The 16,646-nt window shown below is 42.4% G+C and overlaps 1 protein-coding gene across 2 annotated transcripts in view; it reads left to right on the top strand.

Annotated features, from left to right (window-relative positions):
• The window catches only part of BEND5 (BEN domain containing 5), a 1,404,194-nt gene that overhangs the window by 1,128,889 nt on the left and 258,659 nt on the right, over positions 1–16,646 (top strand). For both annotated transcript variants that reach the window (XM_048861237.2, XM_075131860.1), the window contains exon 8: positions 7,759–7,873. In XM_048861237.2, the coding sequence (XP_048717194.1) occupies positions 7,759–7,873 (115 nt within the window). The remainder of the gene's footprint in view (positions 1–7,758; positions 7,874–16,646) is intronic.

Consider the following 16,646-nt stretch of genomic DNA (forward strand, 5'->3'; position numbering starts at 1 on the left):
CAAACAACACCACCACTACTTCAGTGCACCTCTGGCTAAGGGGACCTAAAATTGGCCCTGTGGTAGCAGAGGGAATGCAGGTTCTTCCTCATCTTTAAGGTTTTGGCAATCTCACTAACCCCTGTAAGAAGATCACAGAGAAAATTCTAAGCACAAATGAAAATGATTAAATATTTTTTGGGTTTTAGAGAAATTTAATTGTAACCTTTAAATCTACTCTTGTATAGTTTGACCTATATCCATATCCTGTGTAGCTGGGCCTGGTGTGAGGTAAATCATGGCATGATTAGAAGGCATAACTAACTGTTGGAACAGATTACTAAAGGATGTGGTAAATCAGCCGGGGTATAAATGCTAGTACACACAGTGTGTCACACATTAACTATCCACGTGGACCCTGCTGGCCTGCACTAAAAGTTCCCTAGTGCACACTGATGTAATACTGTTTCAAATGGGACTATGTCAACGTGCACTATGGAACATTTAGTGCACACCAGCAGGGACCATGGACACAGTTACTATGCAATATGCTAGCATACACTAGAATTTATACCCCCTCTGGTGCATACTAATGCACTGAATAGACAAGCCCTGTATCTCATATCTATTCAAAGAGCACATCAGCATTGCTACCTGGACATTTTAAACACCTAAACCCAATGCACCCAAAGACTAGGACAGCTTTGTATACTATTACCATTGTTGGGTCTATTCATCTCTGGTGTAATTGCACTGGCTGGAGTTACACCAGGACTGAATTTGGCTCATAGTATATGCATGTCTCTTCTCTTGCCATGATGCAAAGGAAGAAAGGTATTAAAGAATCAGGAATTTTACTATGTTTTATCTTCTAAATAAAGAGGTTTTTTGTTTTTTTTTCTATGTGTATTTTTGAAAAAAATCATTTTTTGCAATATTTCTCTTCAAATCTACTCTGTATTGATGACTAAAGTACAATAAATTTTAATTTTGCTGTGGATATGAAGTGAAAAATGACATCTGGAAAGACATTAGTAAGGCGTTGCCAGTTATCTCCAAAAGGATTCCCTTAGCATTGACCTCAGGGTGGAGTCTCCCGCTCTTCTCCCTAAATGTTTACGTGGTTTTTACCTGCAGCTGAGTTCAGCAGCCTGCTTTTAGGTCTTGGCAGAAGGAAGAGTACTGCAGAAAGGAGTGAAGTCGTCATCACATTAACCACATACTTATGGATCACTCTATGTGATGATCCTTTCTAGAGCAAATTCGAGTGATGGCAAGATTCTAGATCATGTCAGTATCCAGGATCCAAGCTAGCTCTTCTCATTTATCAACATTGTTTTTACTGCAGTTTGGAAATACATCAAAATATGAAATTATTGAATGGTTTCTGTCTATGGGTCTGTACTGAAGGCTGATTGGCAACTGCTAGTATGCATTCTGCAAGACCACATTAGTATAGCATGATTACCAACTCTGAGTGGGTTGCAGTGCTAAAATGATACCTGTCCCCCCCTTCCTGGGATGCATCATGGTGCACTTCATTTTTCATATGCATTAACACATTAATATCCATCAATGGCTGAATGAACGAGGGCCTCTTACATCTAAAGGAAGTTCCTTCTTGCTCATTGTTGACCTATGTTGGTATGGCAGAGCGGGAGGCGCTTATGCTACCATTTCCCGTGCACTATCAGCTCTATGGACAAAGAGGATGTCAGGTACTCAGCCGATTAATATGATACTTTTTCAGCACTAAATTCAAAGGAAAACGGATTTTGTTGCTTTTTATCAAATTTGCAAGTACTGACCTCACGCACATCTTCTTTACCATCTTCTAATGGGAAACCTGCTTCCTGCTGTACAGTTAAGTGGTTCTGAAGTGTTCATACCTCTGCTTTTTTATTATTTAGTATTATTATTTTGCAATGCAATTTCCATCATTTTGGTTAATCCCAAATTGCAAAGTATTCACTTTTAGCTATAAGATGCAGTAAATTTTACAGCAGGAGACATTTTTTCTGACCAATGTGTATTTCAGTTGTTAGCAAATGGCTCCCAAAATATGAATTGCTACTCCTTTCCTGACATGTACAAGACAGAGTCCAGGATATGTTTGCATTACCAAATGTCATATTGTATTAGAATCTACAATTATTAGATTTTCAGTAATAGGAGCAAACATATTATAGAGTTATACAATTGCATAAATATTGACATATTATTGATGCAGATAGCGAAAAGACATCAGGAAGAGGGAGCAAGAAGCAACTTTATGGTGCTGAGTGTGAGGTGATAAAGGGCAATCCAAGAAGCAGCCAGAAATGTTAGACAGAGAGAAAGATGTCGGAGGTAAAGAGGTTAATTTGGGAATCATCTGCATAAAGACAGTTGAAACTCTCAGAGTGGAGGAGGTTGCTAGGACAGAGTACATTATAGAGAAGATGGAAGAGTGACTATGAGAGACATCTATAGATACCTGGAGAAAGGAGCGTGGGGGAGCAAATAAGAGATGCTGAAGGAGCAGGCATCAGAGAGGGCCGATGAGCTTCTGAGGTGCAGAAGCCAAGATACGAGTGCGGAGTCCTGCACTTAGGAAGGAAGAATCCCATGCACTGCTACAGGCTGGGGACTGACTGGCTAAGCAGCAGTTCTGCAGACAAGGACCTGGGGATTACAGTGGACGAGAAGCTGGATCTGAGTCAGCAGTGTGCCCTCGTTGCCAAGAAGGCCAATGGCATACTGGGCTGTATTAGTAGGAGCATTGCCAGCAGATCAAGGGAAGTGATTATTCCCCTCTATTCGGCACTGGTGAGGCCACACCTGGAGTATTGCGTCCAGTTTTGGTCCCCCCTACTACAGAAGGGATGTGGACAAATTGGAGAGTCCAGCAGAGGGCAATAAAAATTATTAGGGGGCTGGAGCACATGACTTATGTGGAGAGGCTGAGGGACTTGGGGTTATTTAGTCTGCAGAAGAGAATAGTGAGGGGGGATTTGATAACAGCCTTTTACTACCCAAAGGGGGGTTCCAAAGAGGATGGAGCTCGGCTGTTCTCAGTGGTGGCAGATGACAGAACAAGGAGCAATGGTCTCAAGTTGCAGTGGGGGAGGTCTAGGTTGGATATTAGGAAACACTATTTCACTGGGAGGGTGGTGAAGCACTGGAATGGGTTACCTAGGGAAGTGGTGGAATCTCCGTTCTTAGAGGTTTTTAAGGCATGGCTTGACAAAGCCTTGGCGGGGATGATTTAGTTGGTGTTGGTCCTGCTTTGAGCAGGGGATTGGACTAGATGACCTCCTGAGGTCTCTTCCAACCCTAATATTCTATGATTCTATGAGAAGAGAGAAAGTAGAGTGTGGTCAGCATTGTTGAAGGCAGCAAGTGGACGAAGAGTAAAGGTGGAGAAGTAACTCTGATTTAGTTGGGAGGAGGTCTTAGCTAGTAAAGTTTCAGTGAAGCTGGATTCAGCAGGCAGGATCAGGCAAAGAAACACCCCTAAATTAATGGAACCATCAAGATGTTGTACATATGTCAAACTGAGTGCGATTGTATTTATTCTCTCTTTTCTTTCATTTCCTTTGTTGCATTTTCATTTTTTAATATTTATTTGGGACCAGTATCAAACGCCCATTGCAGCCAATAGAAAAACTTCCATGGACTTTGGATCAGCCTCTCCACGTGCCATCTCTGAAATTAGATTATGAACTGTTCAGGGTAAAGGCAGTATCTGTAACTGTTTGTTATTATTTTAAATAATAATGGAAATGATCATTAATTTCCAGAATGGATCATGTCTAGAATAAAGAGGTCACATATTTTTATCCTACTTTGTTTCTATAATCTTGGGGGATGTTGTCCACATTTTAATTTGTGTGACTGGGCACATCCATCTTGTTCTCCATTTTATTGTGAAGTCTTCAAAAAGACAGCATTGAGTTTATCAAGAATTTCCTTGGTCTTTAGCCACAGAGACATAATTTTAAAAAAAATAATGCTTGTCTTATTTCTTGTTCAATTTGGCTGATTCAAATTGGATCACTTCATTTGACCCAGACTGCAGCCATGATTCCAAAAATTCAACCAATCTAAGGCCAGCACTTTTTTCTTTAATAGCAGACTAATTGGCAGGCAATTAATCTGTTCATCTGTGAAGAGAAAATTTATTGCAATAAGTAGATTCATTTCCAGAAGTCATTCTCTAAGGTAACATTCCAGTGGCCTTGTTTACTTCACGCCCTGATCCAACGCCTCAGCAGTAGCACAGGTCAATTAGTGGACAAATTAAGCAATTATTAGCCACTAACAAGGGTGACTGGCATCATTACCCTTCCTGTTTACCACCAAACTGTTATTTTAAGACAAGGACCAACAAATAAATTAGGGCATCTGTTATATTGCTGTGTCTGCCTTGAAGTAAATGATATTAAATGGGTTTTGGCTGCTGCCAAATTTTTAACCTTGGCCTAATGAGATACACTGATATATCTCTTGCTGATTATAGAAACTGTAAAATTTAATTTGTGTTGATTTATTAAAACAAGAACCAAGTTCTGTGAGATGGTATTTTTTTAATAATCCAGCATCAATCTTTTAATTTTAAATATCCTTGGATCATCAAGTTCCTCTAAAAGAAAAGCTCTGCACTAATTCTAGTGATTATTTTTGGTTGTTTACAATAATTTTATGGTGGGGTGTGCATGCATAAATATACATTTTCCATTTGTGTGTTCTCTTATGCTCCTGGGTGCTAGTCTTACTTCCGTTTTAGACTTCAGTGGGTTTTTTTTTAAAACTCTTGCTTTATTTTTATCACATGACCCACAATAACAGATAATTGCTGAAGCATTTACTCAGCTTCGGGTATCTGTCATCTCAGAATATGGAAAAGGTCGAGCAAATATCTCCGCGGAGTTTAGTAACTTGGAAGCAGCGTGACCTAGTAGGTAGGCCATCAGACTGGGAGTCAGGAGACCTAGGTTCAACTCGTGGCTCTGCCACAGACCTGAAGTGTGACCGTGTCCAAATCACATCATCTTGGTTTCCCCCTCAGCCTTTGTCTGTCTTGTCTATAAAGACTGTAAGCCCTTCACTACAATCACTGTCTCTTGTTATGTGTTTATACGGTGCCTATGACACTGGGGCCCTGATTTGGTGGGGACACTAGTGTAATATGAATAATAAATAAGAAGCATCCCACTTCAGAATTCATCAGGAGGTCGAGGCTTTGTGGGGTGGCATGTTGCAGACCTTGAATCAAGAAATGCACTGTCTAACAGCAAAGAAGAACCTGCTTTGGTTGAAACATTTAGGTCTGTCCACACTGTAGTTAGACACATGTGGCCAGCCCCCATCAGCTGGCTTGGGCCAAGAGGCCCTTTGATGGTGGTGTAGATGGTCGGGCTCTGGCTATTGCCCCAGCTCTGGTATCCTCCCAGCTCGTATGGTTCTAGAGCCCAGGCTCCAGCCCAAGCACAAATGTCTACACCACAATTAAGCAGCCACTTAGTCTGAGTCCCACAAGCCCAAGTCAGCTGGTATGGGCCAGCTGTGGGTTTTTAATTGCAGTGTAGATACCCTTATTATCCCTTTCCTGCCAATAAGATCTTGTCATCATTCACACAAACTATTCGCAGTGCTCTGAATACCTCCCACTACCTAAGACTTCTTTACAAGAAACCAAGAGTTTCCTGTGTACATTTAAATCATCAGTGAGATGTCCTTGCCATGATCTACAAGCGAGACTGCATTAAATAACAGAAACAAAGCAGGAAAAAGCCTGTACCAGCCCTTCAGGGGCAGAGGTTGCCATCAGAGCAGAACTCAGACATATTGGGGCTAGCTGCCAGAACTACCAGAATGAAAACAGTAGTCGAGGAGAACCCAAGGCATGTGTCCATATAGCCCACTATAGTGTATAGGAATAGGGTAGTAGCCTTTTAAATAGTTGTGAGCCTTCTAGTGGTGCTCACGATGTACTATGTTTTGGAAGCAACCAAAAACCAGTCAAGCAGCAGAATGTATGTAGGTAGGCATTGTGTGTTTATTTATAACTAGTAAACATGGTTATTTGGGTCCTGGCTCTGCCCATTGGATTTCTTTATGTTCTTATCATTGTGTAAAGAGAAAAAGACGTAACACCCACCAAAAAGCAGATCAGTTTTCTTATTTGTGAGGAGGTAGCTGAAGAAACATCTCCTAAACAATATAATTGCATGTGTGCTAATCCAGCTCCAAAAATTCAGCACTAGTCTCTCTCCCATTGGAAGACCTCACTATGGAAAGAGAGCCTCTCTCCTTCAAGATCTGCAGAGAAAAAGTCATTAGTTGACCAAAAGGTGTGGATGTTTAGGGTCAATTATAGACTAGTTTTCCTAGAATCTAGAAGCCTTGGTTTCTCCAATGTGCCCCAACGATGTAGAATTCACTAACAGTAGCAGCAGTCGTTTAGATCTGCTGGTGTTTAAAGTACAGAATGGATCTTAGCAAATGGCTTGAATCTGGGGGCTGTTTGGTAGATTTTGGACTCCATTTTAATGTAGATGTTTACCAGTGCTGTGCTTTACAGTTTAGCCAAACTACTGTGTCAAGTGTTTTGACATGGTCTGTGGGATTCAAATAACATAAGTTAATCATACCAGAAAAATAAGAGATGTCAGAAGTTTTAAAAGTAATTCAGTTCGCCCAGGCCATCACTGCTGAAATATTTCTTGCTGTATATTCCCTAGAGCTCTGTCCTGCCCAGTTTTAAAAGACTCAGGTGATGGGGCCTCTAGTACTACCTTGGAGAGACTACTGCATAGGCTAGTAGCTCTCACAATCAGTGATTATTTTCTAATGATCTGCCTTAATTTTTCTCTGCTTAGTTTCATCCTGTTACAAGAGCTCGGTATTTTGCTTTCATCTGGGGAAATTCAGTGAAAGGTCCTCGCATCACAGGATAGACCTTACGGGAAATAGAAAATAGTCATGACCTATCTCTGGGTGTCTCAGGATTGCAAAGGCACTCAATTTGCTTTCACGTTTGTTTGGTGGCAGCTATTTTTATCAGTGTCAACTAGGTGGAGGACAAAGCGGGAAATCTGAACACAAGGCAGCCCTGCTTCCTCCCCCACACTAATAGTGCTGCCAGCCCCCTTCCGCGCATCGGTAGAATTGCAGGGTGCAGGTGGGAAATGTTCCCTACTCCAGTGCCAGCCCTAGGAGAGAGGAGGTGTATCGAAGTGATCTGAGCACCAGATGGGGAGACAGGAACTTCTGAGTTCTAATGCTGACTCTTCCACTGACTAAGCTTAGGAAAGATACTTAGGGTCTGATTCTCCTCTGGCTTGTGTTGGCTTTAAACTGGTGTCAGTCCATTGACTTCAGGGGAGTTACTCCTGATTTACACTGCTGTAGGCTGGATTTTCCTCTCGCTTATCATCTCACTTCCTCAGTTTCTGTGGGCCTGATACTCAGCTGGTGTAAATGCACTGACTTCAATGGGGCTATGCCAATTTTCACCCGGTGAGGATCTGGCTTCTTCATCTGTAATGGGGGGGTGGGACGAAACACTTATTTAACTCATTGGAGTATAATAAGGATTATTTTGTTAATGTTTGTAAAGCACTTTGAAGATTAAAAGTGCTACATGAATGCTTGCAAAATGCTGAAGGCCAGAGCTCTGTGTTGAACTGAAAGGAATGTTAATTTTATTTCAACTTTCAGAATTGAAACTAAAATTTATGTTGAAATTCTAATTTTATACCAAGAGGATCTTAACATTTTTCTTGTTTCTCCCAGGTATAATTGACTTCCTCGTGAGCCAACATCCCATAGCCAAAGTATTGCGAGATCACTTGGTCTTCAAGATAGCTCCAATGCTTAATCCAGATGGGGTGTATCTAGGAAACTACAGGTAGAGTATGTCATATTGAAACTGCAAATCATAACTTTGCATTGTTTTGCCACTCACTGTGACACAGTTGAGTTGTCTTTATTCCTCATTACTGGACTTTGTACAGAAATAAAATATTGCATGTGAACTAACAGCTCTCATATGGCCAAACACTATGGTCGGGTCAGAAGTCCTCATACGGCAAAACTCTCCCTGAACTCACTTCCCATTAAGCAATTGTATTAAGTGGTAGATTGGCCTGAGTAAGGCATGCTGGACTAGACCTATGGCTTATTATAGGATATTTGCTCTACAAGTCCCCTTGGATGTCTGAATTAAATTCAGCTAAATCCTCACTAGACCTTAGCCATGTTTTGTAAATGCATTCATTATGCTGTTCATCAGCCTCTGTGTAAATGTTTCAGTCAATCACAATTCTCTTCTCAGCTACCCAGATCATCCATTAAAGTCACAGATTTCTGTCTATTATTTTACGGTAATAGGTAGTGATACATGGAATGGAATAATCATCCCATCCTATGTTAATTTTGCTTCATTTTAATATTTGAATTAGCACTTTTCCTCCTCCTCTGTTGAAAACATATTCACAAATCTTTTGTTTTCTCTAAAATTGTTTGCTCTTAAATGCATTTATTTACAAAATTGATTTGTTGTGGGAGGTAATAATGAAAAGCAGCTGATTAGCTGATGATTTGTTTGTGGGCAATTACATCTATCACACATATCTTTGGAAGAGAGGGCCCCTCAGAGATTTAATGGACTGTATGCAATTTTGCTTATAATGCAGGACTAAATAACACACACTGCAGCCATAGTACCTTGGGCTGTGATCTAATTAGGTATTTAATTGTTAGGTAGGATAGGGCCTCATTAGTTTATGGATGGGAGACCTCTGAGGAAGAACCAGCGTATTGCAGAAAATGGTGCTGATGAGTTAGTTTATTATTTTCCACTGTATGTCTCGGCTGTCCTCCTTCAGTTGTTTGCTGCCTTCTTAACTCTGACTGCAGGGAACGACATAGGCAATTTCACATGGTCAAGGTAAAGGTTAGGTATGTTGAAAGTTTTTGGGTGGGCATGGGCTCTTTAGATCCACACTGACACTCCATGGATTCCCTGCTGCTTTGGAGTAGCTTCAGTTGGTTAGAAGAGACAGAGAGGAACAGAGGTGGGATTATGGGTCTATTTCTTTTATAATGACACTTTGAAATGTTGGCTCTGCCTTCGGGGTACGTGCTAATGATCAAACCGCTTAATGGTTCTATGGTCTTGAAATGGTTCCAGGATCCATGTTATGCTACTCCTAGGATCTGCAAAGGCAAAACATTTAGAGAACTCCAGTGACTGTTAAGTAATCTTACTTTCCCCACATAAATCTACCTGCCCTGTAGATTTTCCTGCAGGATTATTATTTATACACTGCTATTGAGATGCATGAGGCTTCACAGACATGCATCTGGCCCATAATTTGTAGGGTCCTTTGGGATGCCAGGTATTATGAAAGGACATTATATTTCCTTTCATAATTGCTGAGCTGATAGCACATTATCATTTTAGCCTTTCATATTATGCAGAATTCTCAGCTCTCCTGGACTAAAAGGTTTGTTAATGAGGTAGCTGGAAAAGCATCTGATCTGTTTGCAATTTTTTACTTTATTTGCAAAAGGCTTAATGCGACTAATAACTTAAAAATGAGTATAGTAAGCAGAATGTTACCTATTATGTTGAGAAGAATACAAAATGCCTAGTAATGTGCATGATTTGTAGTTAGTTAGTGCTGAGCTAGTAATTTACAACAATTTATTTCCTGCTCATGGAAAATCCACAGGCAGACCATGATTTATTTGCTTGAATTTATTGGCTGAATTGAAAAAAAAACAAACCCTCCATGGATTGATCGCTAATATTTGAAATTTCAACTCTGATGCTTACCAGTCATTGGTCAGATAAGTCTATCTTGTACTTTTCTCTTCCCTGATTGGATTAGCACACAAACGGTTCCAGGGAGCAATTGTGCATATGCGACTGTAGGATTCAGAGATCTGCTGGCTGTGTACGTTCCACACTGCTGATGCATACAGAGTCTTTAGTGCCATGCTCAGCAGTTCTCAGTCATTTGGATTTTCTTCGTATTATCTCCCTCTTTCTCAAAGTAGTGGCTGGTGACTCTTTCTCTGGCTCACTGAAGGTTCACATTTGTCGCTATGTAAGCTAAGATAATGAAATGGGTAATTAAACTTCATACTTCGGGTTGTAAATTGATCTCCTGCCTCTGTCAGGGAGCTTTTCCCTCAATACAAGGCACTGCATAATTGGCAAGGCACATTATGGGAGTGTCTTCAATATCCTCTGAAACATGCAACACTCTGGTCACTATTAAAAGTCGGGTTATGTCAACAATTACCGGGTGGTGGTGAAGTCCCCATATTATCCTATGATTAGAATAGGAAATAACTAGAGCTGGTCAGGAATTTTTTCACTAAATGTTTCTTTGTCGAAAAATGCTGATTTGTCAAAACCAAAACATGTCTGTAAAATTTTGTCAGGAGGATTTCTCAGCTCAAAACATATATGAGAGCAAGACAGGTAGTAACCATAGAATAGCCAGTAGCCCAGTGATTAGGGTACTTCTCTGGGATATGGGAGATCCAGGTTCAACTCCCTTCTCTGCCTGATTGGGAGAGAATCAAGCAGAGCATGGACATGAACCTGGATCTCCCATATCCCAGGTGAGAGCACTAATCATTAGCCTATAAAATTAGTCTTTCTCGCTTTCTCATGCAGATGACGACAAATTCTAAAACCTCAAATGTGTTTGCAAAACAAGTTTCTTGTTTTCCAACCACCACTAGAAATAACTGCATATTGATGTAAGACAGTATGGTAACAGCTGGCTGACTTTTTCATGGTAACCATTGCCTGGAAGCAGGATATTGGACCAGCTGGACCTATGATCTGCTCCAGGAAAACAGCTACTTTGTTCCAAGCGCTCACTCTTTGAGGTTAGTGCTGTGAGCCAACACAGCAACAGTAATGCCAAAATTGTCTATTGTCTGCAAACTACTGCTAATACTCCAGGGAATGGAGCAAATGGGTTGTGACTCTGTGGGGACTTTCCAGTGGTGAAATGTTCATAACCAGCAGCAACTGAGTTTAATATCAGAGCTATAAAACATTTGCGCTCGGGGCACAGAAACATGCTCTGGGATGGTTATTAATATTCTCTGTACATTCAGGTTTTTTTTCTGGAACAAATGTTTGTGGACATGAACTTCAAAGGCGTATATATCAGTATTTGTGGAAATTGGGTGTTAAATGAAACCTAGGCAAGTATTCATGATGGAAGTATGTGTGGTTTACCAAGCAGGGGGCAAAAAAGATATCATGTGATCAATCTGTCTAACAGAGCCAAAAGTTTGAATATTTGAGATCTAACCACAGAGTAAAAGCCAAGATATTTGCTGAATCGATTTGAAAAAAAAATCTTGCTCTCCTTGTAATAGTACTCCATAAACCTTTAATAGAAAATACATTAACAAGTATAGATATTCTTATAGGTATTGTACATGTGTATTGTGACAGGGTCAGACCAGATGGTTACAGGAGAGTGATAGATGGCAGATATATTAGCTCCAGGTTAAGCAGGTCCCTTTTCCCTGAGTAAGGTAACAGGGAAGGTTCCAGAACAATCAAGAACTTTTTGGAAACAATTAAGGCAGACAGGCAGATTAGAACACCTGCAGCCAATCAAGAAGCTGCCAGAATCAATTAAGACAGGCAGGCTAATCAGGGCACCTGGGTTTAAAAAGGAGCTCACTTCAGTTTGTGGTGTGCGTGCGAGGAGCTGGAGCAAGAGGCTCAAGAAGCTGAGAGTGAGAAGGCGTATACTGGAAGACTGAGAAGTACAAGTGTTAACAGACATCAGGAGGAAGGTCCTGTGGTGAGGACAATGAAGGTGTTGGGAGGAGGCCATGGGGAAGTAGCCCAGGGAGTTGTAGCTGTCACACAGCTGTTCCAGAAGGCACTCTAGAGAGCTGCAGTCCACAGGGCCCTGGGCTGGAACCCGGGGTAGAGGGCGGGCCCGGGTTCCCCCAAACCTCCCAACTCTGGACCCAGCACAGGAGGTTCCACCAGAGGGGAAGGTCTCTGAGCTGTTCCCCGAGTCACATGGTGGATCAGCAGAAACTGCGGGGATTGTTCTTACTCTTTTTTTTGGTCCCATACTGGCCAGTGATGAGGCTAACTGAGTGAACGGCAGATTTGAGCCACGAAAGTGGCCAAACTGAGGGTTACTGTGAATCTCTGAGGCAAGCAAAATCCGCCAATAAGCGCAGGACCTACCAAGGTAGAGGAGGAACTTTGTCACAGTATATATACTTGGAGATGGTGAAACCACCTCTGTTCACCTTATTTGCAGTGAAGATTCTGACCAATTCATCAGGAATCAGAAGTGTTGCCTTTTCTTATAACACTTTCCTTATCAGGCATTACCCTAAGCATTCTCCCTCTACCCCAGTATATAGGAAGGGCTGAGAAATGAAAATTCTGCTGTTGTCAGTGGGCTACAGAAACACATCAGATTCAAAATGCCAAGCAGAGTTGCTTAGATACACATGTTGCGGGATTACTGAGGAGTAGAGGTGAGGGAAAGTTGAGTTCCCAAAGTGCATAGTTCACCCACCCCTAATATGAATCAAGGTTCTGAATAGATCATTTGGATTGCTTACAATTTGGATACTCGCTATTGTTTGCCAGCATGCTAACATCACAAACCTTTGCCATAAGAATGCACTTGGGAGGATGAAACTGCCATATTCAAGTGTTTCTTCCTTCAATCTTTCAGTGAAAAACACATGCTGTTTTTGCTGAAGTGCTGTCCTATCTTGTTCTTTCACCTCTAATGTATGAACTAATAACAAGAATTCACAGCTCATTGTGTTTTTGGGATATGAAGATCCTGCCACAGAACAGGGAGATGGACTAGATTGCTTCCTAGAAGCTTTTTAAAACCAGGGTCACCTTTAAGTGTAACCCTCTTTATAATTACAGGGGAGGTGGAAACTGTTACCTTACCCAGGGAAGTTTCTAAGTTAATTACACAGAATAAAGCCATACATTGAGATATTTAAAATGGCAGCTCCTTAAAGTGGCGCCTTTTTCTGTTCAAGGTGGCAACCTGTCTTCTGATCCCACCTGGATTGAAAGAACCTTTCTGGCAGATTTCTGTGCAGGGCAAACATGGCAGAAATGGACTCATTCAGTGTGTGAAAAAACTCTTTCTGTGGGATCTTCCACAATGACGCCAACCTTTTCTTCCTTCTGGGGATAAACTATGGGACAAATCTGTAAAACTAAAGGAAAACGGAAAGATTAGTCTTATTTGGGTGGGACACACTTCTGCATCTCATTTCTGGCAACAAGATCAAACCCTAACTGAAGACAAATACATTTTCCCTTGTAATGCCCAACCAAATTCTGTTCCCTGGCTCTAAATCTTCACTAACATCTAGGCCTGGGAAGGTATTTTTCCTTAACTTCTTCTCTCCATTTTTCTGTGGTTTAGCATCATCATTCACTGAATATATGACACTACCCAGGGACATAGACAGGCCAAGGAAATACGACAATGTGTTCTCAATTTGAAAGTCATGCATCCTGGGGGTTGGCCTGAACTTTCCTTATCAAGAACTTGTTCTAAAAGTCAGCACTGTGCAGTTGAATGGTGCTATGTGTTTCTGTGGGCGAAACGACTGTACCGCTCCATCTTCACCTTAGATTAGTTCCAATCTGTCAGCCTCGCCTTCCTGAAATGAGACCCCAGGACAGCAAGAAAGGGAATATGTTTCTTAGTCTGGGAGGTCTTCAGTGAGGCATCCTAGAGATGCAATGACAAGACTGGAAGAAAGATGCCTTTTGTGGTCTGTGAGTTAGCAGCAAGCAGCTCCTACTGTCTGTTCCATGGCATTTATTGTTGCCTTCATTTGATTTGCTGTGACAGTGACACAAATCAGACAAGTAAAGTCTACATGCTAATTATAACATGCAGAGCTGTCATGTCTCAGACCTGGATTGCATTTATGGCTTGATTGTGAGACCTGCACTCGTATGCAAGAGTGGAGGGAGAGGGCACACAGATCTTCTCAAATCCCCTTTTCTCCCCCCGGCCTCTTTTAGGTGCCAGGCACAGTGCTTTGAAGTCATCGCAGCCTCTTCTCCTTGCTAGTGCAACAGAGGCACTAGATGAAAGCTGGTCCTGCCTGTTAGGATATAGATGTTCAGGCCTGTCTGTAAAGGCCTATACTCTAAGAATTTAGGTGTATTCTTATCACTTGGCTAGTTTATAGAGGTATAAAAGAAAGAATCAAAATCACTGTCTGCCGGTGTAAGGGCCTTCTCTTACTGTGACAATCTGAGGTCTGTTCTTAGGCTAAGATCTCTGGCTAAGCAGCAGAGGCAGCCATAAACGGGGAAGCGAACGGTCACCTCCTCACATTCCAAACTAGTCACATTGAAAGAAGGTGCTATTGGGCTGTTAGGAATACAGTCCTGACCTGATAGTGCCTGTCACCTCCAGAGAAAGGGAAGTGCCTAGAAAATGTAAAAGGAAACTTAATTTGATAGCATCCTGTCTGGCAAGAACTCACTTATCAATAGCTGGGATATGAAATTCTCATTTCTGTGTTGTTCTATCATTGTAGTCCCCATTTCCCTATTGTTTGTCTGTATAATCTCTGTCTGGTTCTGTGATTGTTTCTGTCTGCTGTATAATTAATTTTGCTGGGCGGAAACTAATAAAGGTGGTGGGATATAATTGGTTAGCTAATCATGTTACAATATGTTAGGATTGGTTAGTTACATGTCAGGAAAATGATTGATTAAGGTATAGCTAAGCAGAACTCAAGTTTTACTACATGGTCTGCAGTCAATCAGGAAGTAAGTGGGGGAAATGGGAACAGGGAATGGGGGTGGGGAAATTGGAATCATGTTTTGCTAAGGGGGGGAAATGGGAACAGGGACACAGGTGAGGCTCTGTGGTGTCAGAGCTGGGAAGGGGGACACTAAGGAAGGAAACTGGAATCATGCTTGCTGGAAGTTCACCCCAATAAACATCGAATTGTTTGCACCTTTGGACTTCGGGTATTGTTGCTCTGTGTTCATGCGAGAAGGACCAGGGAAGTAAGCGGGTGAAGGAATAAGCCCCTAACACTGCCCCCTTCGCACTGGCCAACAGAACTGGCTCGCTGAGGGGTGGATGGCAGAGTCCCTATTGCTGTAGGCCCTCTCATCAGAAGGGGTCCTGCAGCATGGTCCCTCTAGCATGGACCATGGCTTAAAATACAGTTTAGCCCTTAAGCTTCTTAAACGGCTGTTTCTTCCACAATGCTTAGGACTGTGTTCTTGGTAGCAGCTTGCCCTTTGGCACTGGAATGTCTGACAGCCCATCCCTAAGGCAGGTCTGGGGTCTGGGCCGGCCAGATTCTGTGTTACTGAGGAGTGAGGGGAAGGACCCCACTGTGGTGCTCCTGGACTTGGTCACATGTTGAATTTATTCTTCAGCCATTCTCAAAACCCCTGGCCACATATGGCATTGGGATCTAAAACAGGCCTCTAAAGAACACACCAGAAAGGGCAGAGAGCTGACTTCTGCCCACTTTGCACTTCCTTAGCACCTTCCACAGGAGAACCTGGAAACGCCTTACTAGTCTTTAGTGAAACAAGTTCTGTCCCAGCAGCTCTCTGAGGTGAGTGAGCTCTATGGGCCAGACGGTGTGGTTTGCACACTGCCCTGAAGATAGTGTGGAGCTGTCCACACTATCCTCAGGGGAGTGTGCAAACCACACAGGAGAAGCATCAGAAGGGATTGTATCTGAGGCACAAACCATCCCCTGCCAGTTCATTGGGCCCACTCTGTGGGCCACTGCGCGAGAAGGTAAGGGATAGGACCACAGCTTCTCCACTTCCTTGCCTGTCCCCATACCTGTGGTTGTGGAGTCTCCTTGTGGGCTCCCCTAACATGCCTTCACTAAGGGTATGTCTACACAGCATCTGGGTGGTGTAACTACCAGTATAGACAGAGGTACACATGCTAGCTCTGTTCAGACTAGTGCCTAAGAATAATGGTTGCATTAGCTTGGCCTAGCCGCCCAAGCATAATCCCGCCTTACCCCAGGGTACATACTTGTGTGGCTCGCCCAAGCAATTTCCTCAATGGCCACATTCCTGTTTTTAGAAGCTAGTGGAGTTACTGCTTGTATGTCTACCTGAGCTGGGAATTACACTTCCCAGCTGCTTTGTAGACATAAAGGACAATCACTATCTAGCCCCGAATCGTATAGTTCCCAAAGCCATAAAGTGAGCCTGTGGCTTCGTCGGGAATAGAACGTGGCTCATGTGACTCCCAGTTTTGTCATCTGACTATAAGGCCTCTCTTAATTTTCTCCCCGATACAGGAGGCTTGGACCATATTTGCAGTTAAAAGCGCACAGGCTCATGTCTTTCACACTCAGCACCTCTGAACAGATACTCAGTGAATCAGACACAGAGCTAGTTCTCAAGCTGGTCTCATTTCTACTGACCCATGCAGGGGTATTGCCCCTGTGAAGAACATCTTTCAGTAGAGCCATACTAGTGCCAGTGATCCATCCTAAACTCTGACATTACAGAGAACACCATGTTTGCTGCTGTCCCATTCCCGTCCTCCTCTAGTGCCGAATACATTGGGAAAACTCGAGAACATGTCACAGGGAGATGACAAGAAGTCAAAAACCTGCTA

The sequence above is a fragment of the Caretta caretta genome, chromosome 8, assembly GCF_965140235.1.
Source record: "Caretta caretta isolate rCarCar2 chromosome 8, rCarCar1.hap1, whole genome shotgun sequence".
In the NCBI taxonomy this organism is placed as follows: Eukaryota; Metazoa; Chordata; order Testudines; family Cheloniidae; genus Caretta; species Caretta caretta.